Here is a 15,767-nt window from a genome sequence, read left to right as displayed (position 1 = left end):
GAAAGGAGGCCACTGTTGATGACAGACTGTTAACTTTCAAGACGCTCATTCCCAAATAACAGATATACATCTACCCTGAACTTTATACACAATTAGAATGGTTGACTTCCTTTTTATCTTTATTGCATACCATTTTAGAATGCATGTGAAAACGAGCATTTCTTGAGGACAGTGGAGTAGCTGCAGATACTAACCTTCAAATTCCGTAATTCTCAGCGTCCACCAGCCTCAGAGGACACAATAGGTTTGGCAAAGCAAAGGAGCACGGCAGTGGCAACACAGGCACAACTGTCCCTGCAATGGCAGCTTCTGCTCTTCGTGAACAACTCTGCCAGAGCGCAGCAAGCCCGAGCACATGGCCCTGGCAGGACTCTCATTGTTGGGCATCAGGGAGCCACAGAAGGAGGGGATGCTGCCAAGGGCAGTGTTTGATTGTTTTCTAAAGCCCGCTTACTCAGGAGGTTTCTCAGCTAGAATATTCTGCCCTCATAGGAACGTTCTTGTAGCTCACTACAGAAGGCGAAAGCAGCGAGAAAACCCTGATCTCTGTAGTAGGACTTAAGTGGCTCCTACATGCCCTTACAGGGGGCTGGAGTGGTGGTAACTCCATGTCGTAACTTAGGAAGATGAACAGCTGGTATTGGCAACTGCTCCAACATGCTAATTTTTCTCTTGCGGTGTATCCTTGTTTGGTTTGGAAGGGTCGGACTTCTGCAGATGGAGTGTATTAATAACATGGGGAAGAAATTCCTAGTGACATTTCAGGCGTTGGAAACCTGGCAGGTAATGGAAAATGGGTGACACGACTACCACCAAGATTTCTGTGAGCATTACGCTAATCTTTGACACATTATTATCTTCCTCTACATTGCCAGTGTTATCCCAGTCAAGTCAAATCACTCAAACAATTCTACATTCTTGTATTAAATATTTACCTTCAACCGCATCGGAGCTTACAACGTAGTTAGCAATGGGAACAGGATCGATGTAGGCTTGGCCAAGAGCTGGACCAAGGACCGCCGGGCCCGCCACTGTGGAAAGATGCACAGATGGGATGAATCTGATGGCTTGCTAGGGAGTCAGCAGAAAGACTTCCTGCCACATATGCAGCCCCCTTCTTAATCACTCAGCAATCCTAGCCGGAAACTTGCAAACCCCAAGGGTTAACAGTTTCCATAAACGTATTCTGTCAGGTTAGAGAGGTTTATCCAATTTCCATTCTACAATATTAAAAACTCTAGCTGTCTAAAATAAAAAGTACATTTGGGAAAATCTATAAAACACCAAAGTTGAAACTATGGCGAGAAGAATGTCTGTCCCATGAAGCCTACATTGCTACTACATCCCTGTGCTACGGTTATTGTTCAGAGTATCACTTGTTGATTTCATGTTTTATTGTCAATTGTGTTCTGTGTAAAACCCTCTATAATTTCTGTTGCAGGTGTGTTATTTAATAACTATAATTGTAAATGTGCAGGAATTTATATAGCGCAAATCACCAAGCGGTCTCTAAGCGCTTGCTTAGGGAACCCGGCCTGGTATTCCCCTGTCAGATAACCCGGCAGGGCATCCGCAAGGTGAAAGCCAGGCATCCTGCCGCGAGGGGCCCATGTGGAGATTAAGCAAGCTATTGCCCAGAGTCGCAGAGTGTGAACCCATGAATCGAGTATGCACTGGAGCGAGAATTATCGAGTCCATGGACATTTATGGGCTCAAGACCCAGCCGAGCCGGGAATTGAACCCTGGTACCGGGCTGACCTCAGCTTCCAGGTCTGCCTCCTCTAACCAGTGAGCCACACTTCTCCACTCTAATTAACTATAATTAAGTAAGCAAATCATTATACTCATCGCTAATTTACACTAGGCCACTCCAACTATCACATTTTAACATTGATTCTTTGTTGCTTCTTGAGATCAAGTGTCCGCTGCGCAGTCTCGCAAGTAGCGATTAACCTATTTGATCTTATTTCTGTCCTCGAACCAGTAGTGCTTAGAAATTTCTGTGGTGTATACTTTAGTGAATTTAGAGTTTACTTATTCTTTGCTAAATAGGAAAGTTCCGAATACTTACGGTTTGACCAGTGATAGGTGAAAGCTGGATCGCTTGTCTGAACAGACACTTCTTTAACCGTCCTTTTTGTTTTACTCTCTCCTCGCCTCTGTTTGTGATGCAAAGGGCTGGTGTGAACCGGTAACTTGGATGTAAGAGATGATGAATCTGTTCCTGAGGAGGCAGAGTAGCTGGATGGGTGTGACATGGTTTCCTCAGAGTCTGTGTCTTTAGTAACAGCAGTATGGGTGGATTTTTCAAAATCATCGGAATAGGCAGTTCTTGCCGTGCTCTCGCCTTGCAGGGAAGAAGTGTCTCTTGGGCCTGAAAACCTGATTCTTGTGCGAGGGGTCGAGTCTATATTTAAATGCTCTGAGATTTCCAGGTCATTGTCGGTCTCGGTTGCAATTTCACTAGCTGAATCTGTGTCCTGGGTCACCTCTCTGCCAAATCTCACAAAATCTTCAGCTGGAAGTTGAACGTCTGTATCTTCCAAAGATAGGATAGTTTGTTTTTTTTGTACTCTTGTTGATGGCTTTTCTTCCGCCTGAAATAGCAACGATATTACTATTAACTTATGTTTTACCCTGTATAGTAAATAACGAATAATCTAACATAACCTCATACACAACAACAGAAAAATGTCCTTGTCCAGAGAGGGAACTATTGCTTTTAAGGAATGTGCGTGTGAACAGGTAGCTAAATTGTCAGAAACAGTGGTGAATGTAGTATAACAAACCCATCTTTCCTTAGCAATTTACCAATTTGGTGGGTTCAGCCTTTTAGAAAGAGGAGTAGCAACATGTCCATGCTGAGATGGAAGGAGGGAGGTTGCGACAACCTAGATGACCTATTTCCCAACGAACTATATTACGTTCCAGGAGATACAAAAACATTTGGGTGTGGTTGCCAGCCAATTCATGCAGTTTGCTACGGTAACTGAAATGTGACATCTGGGCGGGTTTCCTACCGGCTCTGGCGGAGACGGACATATTTGAAGTCATACTAGATATGGGATCGACTTGGCGGTTGGTGTTTAAAATCTCAGATACCATATGAAGACAATGGTTTCCAATAGTTTTGAAAGCAGGATCGTGATGGGAGGAGGACATACAAAAACCTTTGTTGGACGGGGAGGAGCATTTGCCCAGGTGAGGGAGGTCTCCAGTAATGCTAGGTTCAAACTTCTACACTTTCATGTGTTGTATCATACCTACCTCACACCACCATGTTTTACCTGACATGCCCTAAATGTAAAATGCTAGTGTGGCTTTCCTCCATATGGTTTGGAGTTGTGTTGAGGTAGAAGAATACTGGGGGAAGTTCACAGGGAGAATTAAGGATGTTTCAGGGATTCTTACAAAAATGTCAATAAATAATAGTCTTCTAGGGGTTGTCCCCGCCCCCAAAAATAGAAAGCAGAAGTTACTTTCTATTGTTAGGTCTGCTAGTAGCTAAAACATGACTAGCCATATGGTGGTTGGCAAATAACGTACCAACGGTGCAGGCCTTGATTAGGGATGTAGCTAGCTCTGCACTAGCGGAGGAGAGGCATATGAAAGAAGTGCAAACAAATGAGAAAGAAGAGTACAATTCAATGCTATGGGCTGAAATGTTAGGGGAGATGGTCACCCCTTTGCCAGCTGATTTGACCTCGGTAGAGGAGCATCATGGTACCATTGATTCAATCACATCCACTCTAATTGCTTTGTGAGTTGCACAGTGTGGTGTGGAGGCGTCGCAAAAGCACAAACCACTGGATGCATAGGTGGACCTAACTTGTACTCTTACATGTAGTGTGTAGTCCCGTGAAGAAGCATATGTGTTCCCCCAGTTGGAAAATATCTTTGCCTTTGGTATGCGTAACTCTAAGGAAACTGTATAGAAGTGATAATAGGTGTATGCCCAATGGTTTTATTCTTGTTTGAGTACGGGGGTGTGCATGTCGGCCGTCTCCACAAACCACACTCTGGGCAACCATTGCAAAGTTCAGTATTCTGCAGCCACAGCAAGAAGGACTCTGATAATTCATGAGCTATCTCTGAGACATAAAAGGGACAGCAAATGACTGACCTGCAACAACGTCACACCTGCAATCCTACTAGAATGTTCGAAGCACACTTTATTGAAAATCATGGCAGCATACTCTTCCCCTCACCAGGTCCACCCTCAGGTCAAAACCTAGACTGTCCTATTAAAAAAAGAGCATGAACACCAACAACGATATACTTTGAGTTACTCAAAGCTGGCACGTCATCGCGTTGTTCATGGAGAAAGACCGCTACATAGGACTAGCGGTCATGGTGATTGATCAACTAGAGAAACAAACTCTTTTTCTGTATACACTAAAATCTAATTCATCTGCACTAAAACACCAAAATGCTGCAGGAATACTAGCAAGAGTTACAAATAATCCCAGGCCACCTCAATTTCAGGAAAACTACATTTCCTCAAAAGTGCAATTGCTATTGACAATATCTTTCATTGCCTTCCATCTAAAAACCAACAGGGAATACCTCTCGGAGTTCCCCAACAGGATCAAGGCATATGTACCACACGGAGCCTCTGCACAGTAACCCACAGCAGAGATATATATGATGCAAGAAATAACTCACTAAAGCACAGAAATTTAGTGTACGGAGTCAGGAATATTTGTCTATCCTCCAAGTAGAATCCAAACCCAAACACCCTCAACTCTGGTAAAAATTGAATCCTCCTCCTCTAACAAAATAGGAGGTGATCTAGCAGAACGAATAATTCTCCATCATGAACGTTTTCACAGAGGTTTTGTACACCTTTATTTTAGAGTGAAAACACTATTAAAAAATGTAAGTATGTCACCATTGGCTGCCCAGTCTCATTCAAAAGAGAGATGGTTTTATTGCGGAGTTTTGTAAAGGGGACCTTGTAGGTACCTTGAACAGACACCCTCTAAGGTGTCCGCTTACATTCTCTAAAAATTTAATTTATGGAGGCACTCTACTTCATACATTTAGTTTCTTTTCTAGCTTTTCTGAGTTAAATGCTATCATTGTTTCAGACAACATTGTCTACTGAATGACTAAATTTTTTTTTAAACTACAAACTGGAATAAAAAGTGAAATAAACCCTTGACTTGGTTCAAGAAACTCATTTCTCGTTGTTAAAAAACGGATGGTTAGTCAGAAACCTTATTCAAGAGGAAGTTGGCACAGTCTATTTAAGGGAGCAATCTACTAGTTGTGCTTAAAGCAGGTCACTCATTGTCTGGTGCAACTACAAGCACTCGTCCTCTTGTTATTTCCAATTGTTTTTGTCCAACTGAAAGCTATGTTTAGAGAGATTCAGGTCTATTCACATGTGGTTTCCATGCGGATGACTTCTAAAGGGTTTACTCTGATTCCTAGAAGCACGAAATGCCTTTACACATCCTATAAATCCATTGTTCCTTTGCGTAAGTGGCCCCGTCTATCTGTGCCTCAGTGATCAATCCTGAAGGGCCCGTATCTCCAACAGAAACACAACACACTAAAAATATCCAGTTTGGGCATCGGTTAATGTCTATCGCAGAAACAGGAAATTAGCATTTTATGTTAGACTAGAATAATATGAAAAGACAACCAAAACAGACACTTACTTTTTGGGTCCTCTCCAACTCTCTTGGTGTGTCCAACTGGATGTTCGGTGCTAAATCATCAAGGCTCAGGATGTTCACCTTAAATTCTGAGAATGATAATGGCCAGGGTGAGGCGGGTGATGAGGTACGTGTACATATTCCAGACTGTGTGCTAAATTCTAGTCCTTGGTAGACACCGACTAGAGACCTATCATGGTCAGAATGTGTAGAATAACATGAAAAGATCACCAAGTCAATAGCTGTCCAAGGAAAAGGAAACAGTTACTTACCAGTAGCCGTGGCTTTACATCTAGAGTAAAGTCTAGCGTTGCGAGTGCTCCTCATTTCTCCTGACTGGGGTCAGAGAAGCATCCTGTTTAAATGAATAATAAATAATTCTAGGTATTAACCATAGGTTGAGTCAGGACGGCGCTGCGTGATGCTGACCCGAATCCAACGATGTCCCATACTGTAGAAACCATCTTGAGTTTTTTTCTCACAAAGGCCCACTGAAATGATTTGTGATGCCAGAGCACGGGTGGTCAACAATGGCTCTCCACCATGGAGCAAGCAGGTGGCTTCCGCACTGGAAACCTGTTGTATGGACTGTTTATTATATCATCCCTGAAGAAAGTAAGCTATTTATCAGTGTATTTAAATGAATAAAGAGCACTTTTCCAGAGCATACAGAGACTCGTAACTCGTTTCAGTGTGGTGCTCCGCAACACCCCACTGAAATGCATGATCACGCATTATGCGTCGCACCTCAGCTGTCAATACAAGCCGTTTATAGCGCTACCTAAATAAAACTGCAGCGTGCACTGCTCTCTCTGCTGCTTAATGCTACACTGTATTTAATACTATTATAAGACGCCGCGGGCACCAGACATCTCAACCTGCCGCAAGAGTTAACTTGTGGGAGGCTGCAGAAGTCCGATGTACTCGTGCATATCCAGACGTGTATTAATAGAGATGTATGCATGCTTTGCACACTCAGACTTTCACCAATGTACCTCGACCGTTAGCTGTTGTGGACTCGTGGCGGGCATCGGCAGCGCTGCCTGCTCGCTCTTCCAGCTGCCGCCTTTTTCATATGGCTCAGCTGTCTGTTTGATAAGCGCTGCAAAAAATGTGACCCCCAGCTGCCGCGCAGCAAATTAAATTGCTGAAAGAGGGCCAGAGACTGGACTCACCGGCGTTGCAGTGCAGCCAGAGTCGCGCTCCAAGTGAAGTTGGTGAGATAGAGGGCAACCTAAATAATTTCTTTCAGGCTGGGAAACGCGTGGTCTGTTCTCCCAGGAGCCGCATGCGCGCACACTCACCATTAAGAGCCAAGCACTGAGTCGAAAGGAAGTAGGTGGATTGTGCCTACTGAAGCGTCGTCTGTTTGCATTTCTGCAAATGGGAAGCATTTTTTCATTGGCTGTGGGACCCATTAAAGTTGGGGTGGAGCACGCGTCTTGTCAGAGTACTTTAGGGGTCAGGCGTTTGTGACAAGCATCCTCTGGCATTGAAATGCAGGTCCGTGAGTCCTTGCCACTGGAATGGACTGGGCTGATGTGATACTTTGGAGATTCCATTGCAGCCACTGGGTTTTAACAAACACATTTGGTGCACAATCCCACGTCATACAACAACAAATCACTGCAAATGCATGTCTAGCATTGCTCCTGCACAACCATAAAAGGGAGTGTTGCACTTGCAATTTCAGAATTGAATGAGAAATGTTATTCATGGAAAAAGTAATTTTTAGGGATTGTAATGGAATTATGCCATAGCTTTTGCTTTCAACATAAAATAGGGAAATCTTCCCAGTGGAAGAACCACTCTTGTGTCTGAGACATGACTTAAAACCAGTTCAATATATTTTAAGAATTCAAGCCATATTCTCCAGGCTTCTCTCAGCTTTGCTGATGCTCCCATATAACTAGATAATGCAAAAAAAATACAACTGTCAAACCAAGGCAGATAAACACAAGAACATTAATTAATGCCTCACGGGGGTGACCCACTTGTGGGACACCCCCGCGCCACACGGCCACCAGCTGCTGCGTGTGCCCCTTGCCTGCCCTCTGCCTCGCTGCTGCCTCGTTTGCCGGTTGCCGGCTGCCTCCGCTGCGGTTGTTTTTGCTCTTGTTTTGTCGATAATTTGTGCCTGTTTTGTTTTAATTTCATTTTGCCCTTGTTTTGTCGATAATTTGTGCCTGTTTTTGTTTTAATTTCATTTTGCCCTTGTTTTGTCGATAATTTGTGCCTGTTTTGTTTCATTTCATTTTCCCCGTGTTTTGGTTTTCCTTCCTTGTTGTCCGCCTACCTCGCCGCCCTCCGCCCTCCCTTCCCGCCACCGCCGCTTTTCCCCGCCCCTTTTTCGATTCTGTACCCTCCCCGCTCCCGCCTCCCAGCTGCTCCGCCCACCCGCGCACTTCGCCTTAAATGGCGACCGTGCGAACGCGCAGCGGTCACGCGCAGCGGGCGCGCCGATTGTGCGCCGAAGGCGCGCCAAAGGCAAGCCCGTCTGCGCCCGTCCACGCCTGGACCGCGCCCAGTGCCAGGACCCCTGGCCCACGAGGACCCCGACCGACCCGCCTGACGTACTCCGCCGCCACCCTCACCGCTCTCAACACCGGCCGACTCCCAGAATGCCATCAAGCCACTCCACGACGTACCCACGGACCTTTCAGCTGCCACGCCTGCAAGTTCACCTGCATCCGGACCAGCCTCACACCAGCACCCGCCAAGTCGAACACCAGCAGCACCCACCTCAAGTGCATCCTGCTCAACACCCGCTCCGTCCACAGACACGCCATCGAACTCTGGAACCTCCTAGACGCCACAGCCCCTGACGTTGCCTTCCTCACGGAGACCTGGATGAATGCCTCTTCAGCTCCCGACATCGCCATCGCCATCCCAGAGGGCTACAAGATCGTCCGGAGGGACCGAAACGCCAACCAGATGGGAGGAGGCATCGCCATCATCCACAGGAGCACCATCCGTCTCACGACCAGCACCGACAACACCCTGACCAGCGCCGAACACCTGCATTTCCAGATCCACACCAACCCGAACACCACCCTCAGAGGCACCCTGATCTACCGACCCCCTGGACCACGCACGCAATTCAGCGAGGACATCGCCGACTTCGTCAGCCCGCATGCCCTCCCCTCCGCTGACTACATCCTCCTGGGAGACCTCAACTTCCATCTGGAGAACAACAACGACCGCAACACCAGCACCCTGCTCGACAACCTCGCCAACCTGGGACTCAAGCAACTGGTGTCCACCCCCACCCACCTCGCCGGACACACACTCGACGCAGTCTTCTCTTCCAGCACAGACATCGACTTCAGCCACGCCACAGAGCTTAAATGGACGGACCACAGCTGCGTCCACTTCACCTTCAAGAGAACGACGACCCACCAACACCAGCAACAGGCCGCCCGCAGAAGCTGGAACAAGATCACAGCAGACCAGCTCACCACCTCCCTGAGCCAGCACCCTCCTGCCAGCTCAGCGAACCCCAGCCAGGCCGCCGACAACCTCACGAAGTGGATCAGCAACTGCGCGGACGAACTCGCCCCACTGAGGACCCCGCCTAGCAGACCCGGCAGCAAGAAGGCCCCATGGTTCACCGACGAACTCAAGAGTTCCAAGAAGAACTGCCGAGCCCTCGAGAAAGTCTGGAGAAGGGAACCGACACCGGACAACAGGACCTCCTTCAAACTTGCCACCCGGAAACACCACCAGCTGATCCGCGCCGCCAAGAAAACAGCATTCAAGGACCGGTTGGACAACAACGCACACAACTGCAAGGAACTCTTCAACATCGTGAAAGAGCTTTCCAACCCCAGCGCAGGAAACAACGACATCACCCCATCGCAAGACCTCTGCAACTCCCTCGCTTCATACTTCCACAACAAGATCGCGGACATACACAACAGCTTCAACAACCAACCAACGCACACCATGACCGAGCAACCACCCCCCACCACCACCCTCCACGCCTGGACCCCGATCAGCACCGAAGACACCATCCGCACGATGAACTCCATCCACTCCGGATCACCGACCGACCCCTGCCCTCACCACGTCTTCAACAAGGCCGACGCTGTCATCGCACCCCACCTGCGAGACATCATCAACACATCCTTCGACACCACCATCTTCCCTGAGAGCTGGAAACACGCCGAACTCAGCGCTCTACTCAAGAAACCAACAGCGGACCCCACCGACCTCAAGAATTACCGCCCCATCTCGCTCCTCCCGTTTCCAGCCAAAGTCATCGAGAAGACCGTCAACAAGCAGATGGCCGCCTTCCTCGAGACGAACGGATCCCTCGACCCCTCACAGTCCGGCTTCCGAGCCAACCACAGCACCGAGACCGCCCTCATCGCCGCCACCGATGACATCCGAGCCCTGATGGACAATGGAGAAACAGCGGCCCTCATCCTCCTAGACCTCTCCGCGGCATTCGACACGGTCTGCCACCGCACCCTAGTACGGCGCCTCAGCAACATCGGAATCCAGGACAAGGCGCTGGAATGGATCATCTCCTTCCTCGACGGAAGAACACAGAGAGTCCGCCTACCACCGTACAAGTCAGAGGCCTCCGAAGTCATCTGCGGCGTCCCCCAAGGATCATCTCTGAGCCCCACCCTCTTCAACGTCTACATGTGCCCCCTCGCGGCCATCGTACGCAAACACAACCTCAGCATAATCTCTTACGCCGACGACACCCAGCTGATCCTCTCCCTGACCAACGACCCCGCCGCCGCCAGAGCCAACCTGCACGAAGGGATGAAAGAGGTAGCCGAGTGGATGACGACCAGCCGCCTGAAACTGAACTCGGACAAGACGGAGGTCCTCATCCTGGGCTCCTCACCCTCCGCCTGGGACGACTCCTGGTGGCCTCCCGCCCTGGGCACCGCACCCAAACCGACAGACCATGCACGCAACCTGGGCTTCATCCTGGACCCCTCCCTCTCCATGACCAGGCAAGTCAACAACGTCTCCTCGGCGTGCTTCAACATCCTACGCATGCTACGGAAGATCTTCTGGTGGATCCCCACCGAGACCAGGAAGACCGTCACCCAGGCCCTCGTCACCAGCCGACTGGACTACGGCAACGCCCTCTACGCCGGTACCACCGCCAAGCTCCAGAAGAGACTCCAGCGGATCCAGAACGCCTCAGCCAGACTCATCCTCGACATCCCACGAACCAGCCACATCTCCGGACATCTGAGAGACCTTCACTGGCTCCCCGTCAACAAAAGAATCACCTTCCGCCTCCTCACCCACGCACACAAAGCCCTACACGACCAAGGCCCGAGCTACCTCAACAGCCGAGTCAACTTCTACGCTCCCAAACGCCACCTCCGATCAGCCAACCACGCCCTCGCCGCCGTCCCCCGCATCCGAAGAGCGACTACAGGAGGAAGGTCCTTCTCCTACCTGGCCGCCAAGACCTGGAACTCCCTCCCCCCCCCCCAGCGCCTTGAGACCCTACGGGTATGTAGCGCGCTTTATAAGTGTCACTGATTGATTGATTGATTGATTGATTGCCTCCTAATCGCTTTTGTAGAGCAGCTGCCTGTCTGAGAGATTGTTCTCTCTTAAAGGGGCATCCTCTAAAGAGAAAGAAACAGGCCTTTCCTGCACCACTAACGGACACCACCAGTAAGCATTCCAAAATGTTCTTTCTTTGATGAAGTCTGCTTGGATGTTAGTACCTATTGTGACATCATTCAGTAAATGGCCCCACCCTTTAATGAATGGTCTTGGGTAGCACACACAATATGTTTCAGTATAACTCAACACGCAAATGGGTGTAATGGCTTCCCTCGTCTTCAATGCTTGATTTTGTTCACTAGAAAGTGTCACTCATAGTCGTTGAAAAGTCGACCATGATTACACTGAAATTATGAAAATGTCACACATACGAATCTGAAACGTTGGCAGCTAGGTACTCGGGGTGAAAATGTCTTCGAAGTCTGTCTGTAAGCCAGTGTTCAAGGATGGGGCATGTGAGAAAGTACCCTCTTTCTTACTTGGTATGCCCCCACTTTTTGCTGAATTGCTGATGTAATTTGACAAAGTGTGTCCTGGGCTCCTGCCAATCAGGTACCCAGGGCCTGTGTTCCTTTCCTAAAACTGCATTGAAGCCTAAACCCAATTGGCATCTCTGGCCACATGTCAGCCCCTGGTAAATGGTACCATAGGTACCCAGGGCACTGTGACCAGAGAAGGCCCCTAAGGACTGCAGCACTTATTGTGCCACCCTTAGAGCCCTGTACCCTGACACACACACACACACTGCCTTTGCAGGCTGAGTGTCTTGGTGCAGAACAAAACAAAGAGTCGACATGGCACACATCCCTGTGTGCCATGCCCACAAAGCACTGCCCTGGCATACATCAGTCACCCCTCTAGCTGGGTGCCCTATGCCAGTAGTGAGGGTACAGGTGCATGAGCCCTGTACCCAGGTCCATTCCTGGGCCCTGTAAGGGCAGTGCTGCCATTAAGAGTATATGGTGCTGGGAGGTTGTCACTACGAACTCCACAGCACCATAATGGCTATACTGAAGACTGGGAAGTTTGGTATCAAACTTATCAGCACATTAAACCCACACTGATACCAGTGTGGGATTTAATGTAAAATGCACCACAGAGGGTATCTTAGAGATGTTCCCTGAAACACGGCCAACTACCAGTGACCTGACTGAGTGGGTGCGCAGGCTGCCACCACCAGACATGTTTCTGGACCCCGGGGTCGAGAGCCTGCTGCTCTCGGGGCCTGAAACAATGCACATCCTGGGACGAGGTGCCATGCCTCCTTCCCCATGATGGGCAGGGGTCACGAAGGAGAAGCTTCAAAGGTATACCGCCTTTGTGAGCCTCTCCAGACCACTTGCTGCTTTCAGCAACTAGTCCCCACTGGTTCTACCCCCCACTTTGGGCGGGAGAACCGGCGGGAAAACAAGTGAGGAAGAGCGGTGTGCCCCCCTCTGCCAACTCCACCCCCAAGGTGGGGGAGGCGAGGTGAAGCACAACCTAGAGTCCCCACCATCTTGAGGATGGGGGGACCCAGCCAACCAGGGACAGGCCCCTGCCCCCCTCCCACTGGAGAGTGGCAGAATAGGGGGTGTAAGACACACAATTGATGGACGGAATGCAGAACTAATCAAAACATTCACCCCCAGTCAAGGGATATGGGTTAAATCCATCATTCTTTTGCTCACCATGCCACCCCAGTTTAGACCTGGCCATATGCAAATCAGTCTTGACCCTGTGCCTCATGGGAACAGTCCAACCCGAACTGCCAAGCCAGGTCCTTCCTGGACGGGAAACAAGCATCCTAGGACCGGTTTCGGGGTTTCACGCCTCTTCAGCCAGGATAGCTTGATTCCAGTGGCACAGTGAGCCCAGTACCCACGTCTAGGCATACCTGGCGCACTTAGGTCGAGAAAGCAAAAGACACACAATTGATGGACGGAATGCAGACCAAATCAAAACATTCACCCCCAGTCGAGGTGAAGCACAACCTAGAGTCCCCGCCATCTTGAGGATGGGGGTACCCAGCCAACCAGGGACAGGCCACCCCAGGGAAGGGATCCATTGGTTCCCGCCCTTTACCTACCTGTAATGCCCCTAAATTTAGTATTTAGGGGTACCCTGAATCTTCCTTCCTCAGATCCTGCAACCACAAGAAGAAGAGAAGGACGAGAAGCCGTGCAGAGCTAACAAGAGGATGACATCCATTGACTTGGCCCCAGCCCTACAGGCCTGTCTCCCCTCGAACCTACTCCTGCAAAAACCCAGCGTGTCCAGCGGACAGCAACCTCAAAAAACCCAGAGGATCTGCCTGCCTTCACTTTCCAAGCTGTTTCTCCCGTGAACAGCGGACGTGTTTGAACTGCTTCTGGTGCCAGCCAGGAACCGCGAATCCTGCACACTCTGCACCTGCCGAATCCGGCCTGAGCTCGAGTGGACAGATACCACGAGGAGGTCCCCCCGGCGCTCCTGAGCCGGGATCCAGTGACCCCTGACCTGTCTGACGCCTCCGGACGACACCTGCAACCTCAATCCAGAGGACCCCCCGACCGCGACCAGAGCGGTTAAGAAAATCCGACGTCCCAAGGCACCCCTGCACCCGATGCCCCACGATCTTGTGTGCCCAACCGAGTGGTGCCTAACCAACCCTCAACAATCACAACTTACCCCTCGAAGTGGTGCCCCTTTGGTGCTAACTTTGTCCCCAACTTGCCCTGAGCTTAACCCTAGGAGCTTTGCTCCCACAACCCCGTGGCCTGCTTGCCAGCAGCCACCAACCGGAGCCCCTCTATCCTCCATAGGATAACATTGGGCCTCAACACTCTGCACCCGGCCGCCCTAGTGCCACTGGGGGTGCAACAACAGTGCATCACTGACCCTGGGAGACGCCTGAGTCTTACCCCAAAACCCTAACTCAAAAGACCGATTACCTACCTGGAAACCTATAACCTCTTTTTCCTCATAGAATAACATTGACACTTTTTCTCCGAAAACGTTTGTCGACTATTGAAAATTACAAATATTCCTTAAAAATCAGCCGAATAACCAAAACGCATTTTCTCAATTGTAATCGGGAAATGTCCCAGTGCTGAATCTAGGTATCCAGCACTGAGTAAGAAAAAGTATTGTTAACATAACTTACCTAAGTGAATTTCCTCCCATAGGATAATATTGGGGATTCTATGTGAAAAGTTTTTGAAGTGTCAACTTTTGAAATGCAATAATATTCTCTAAAAGTCGTGCCTCGGGGGGCGTGGCCAAGATGGCGGGGTGAGCGGACGCTTCCTCCGTAGCTCCTCCGGCCCGGCCAAGCTTGAGCCCTTTTCTTACGCTTTTCTCCCCCTGCTGAGGCTCAGCGCGGGAGAGGAGAGTGGCGGAGCATCAGGGGTGCATATTGGTGCTGTTTTGGTTCGGATCGCCTCGGGGGAACCCCCCCAAAAGTTCGATCGAGTTCAAGGGACGACGGCGAGCCCGAGGGGCGGAGCGCATTGGAGTGCTGTCCGGACACCTCGGTTGGGCCTGGTGCTGAAAGTTGCGATTTGGAGGGGATCTGGCCCGCCGCTCGACGGAGATTGAAGGAGCCTTGCGGGAGAGGACCCGACGGTGCGGAAGGCTTGAGACGGGCGCCCCGGCACTCAGACTTGTGACGGCGACACCTCGCACTGCGGGGGCCCCTAACCCCTAGCCGAGGTACAGCGGACTCCCTGACGGGGTTGGACCATCTGGGCCCCTGTGCGTGACGGACTGGGGCCGGTGGTGGAACCTATTTGACTGTGGGGTGCTTCAGGGGCCCCGGTGGTGTCGTCGGGCCTGGTCATTTTGGCCTGCTCCGCCCTGCCGCCATTTTGTCCCCGCAGGAGCAGTGGTGGCAGCCTTCGCCGGAGTCCTGGCTGCTGGATGCAGGTGCCCCCGCTGCTGCTGGGCTGACTCTCGGAGGGATGTGCTGATGAGACCCCCCCACTGCGGCCCCCTTGGTTGTCTCGCACGGGCTCCCGCGGCTGACGGTGACCGAACTGGGCCGCCATTTTGTCACCTGTGACGCAGCGACTTCGCTCGTGGGGGATACCCACGTCGAGTGCTTGCCGGCGGCTGAGCACCCCTGGGGCGCCTGGATCTGCGCTCGACTGCGGAGCTAGCGATGTCTGGAAGAGGCGGCCCGAAGAAAGGGGACCGAACCCTGCCGGACATGCTTGGCAGGGCCCAGCAATTGCGGGACAGGACGCAGCCCTCGCCGGGGTCCTCCCGGGCTCCGGCGGATGTGACTGGGGGGGAGCCACCCGTCACAAGGGCCTTTATGGAGGAACTGTTTAGCTCCCTCAGGGAGGACTTCCAGACACTGAAGCGGGAGGTGGCCAGCGAGGTCCGAGAAGTGCGCAGGGAGGTGGAGGGCCTTGGCGAACGTGTTGAAGCGGTGGAGACGGAGGGCCAACATCGAGCGGAGGAGATAGTCCACCTACAGCAGGACGTTCTCCGCCTCCGGGAGCAGTGTGTGGAGCTCCAGGCCCACTCTGAGGACCTTGAGAACAGATCTCGGAGGAACAACATCCGAGTGCGTGGTGTGCCGACTGCGGATGA

The 15,767-nt window shown here is 50.7% G+C and overlaps 1 protein-coding gene across 1 annotated transcript in view; it reads right to left on the bottom strand.

Annotated features, from left to right (window-relative positions):
• C12H19orf44 (chromosome 12 C19orf44 homolog) overlaps positions 1-15,767 on the bottom strand; it is a 38,051-nt gene that overhangs the window by 2,741 nt on the left and 19,543 nt on the right. The window contains exons 5-7 of the mRNA XM_085636989.1: positions 5,667-5,752; positions 2,072-2,597; positions 907-1,031 (exon numbers count right to left, since the gene is read on the bottom strand). Of these exons, the coding sequence (XP_085493115.1) occupies positions 907-1,031; positions 2,072-2,597; positions 5,667-5,752 (737 nt within the window). The remainder of the gene's footprint in view (positions 1-906; positions 1,032-2,071; positions 2,598-5,666; positions 5,753-15,767) is intronic.

The sequence above is a fragment of the Triturus cristatus genome, chromosome 12, assembly GCF_964204655.1.
Source record: "Triturus cristatus chromosome 12, aTriCri1.1, whole genome shotgun sequence".
Lineage (NCBI taxonomy): Eukaryota > Metazoa > Chordata > Amphibia > Caudata > Salamandridae > Triturus > Triturus cristatus.
Note: the sequence above shows the minus strand (reverse complement) of the source record. Positions and strands in the feature narration are given on the sequence as shown.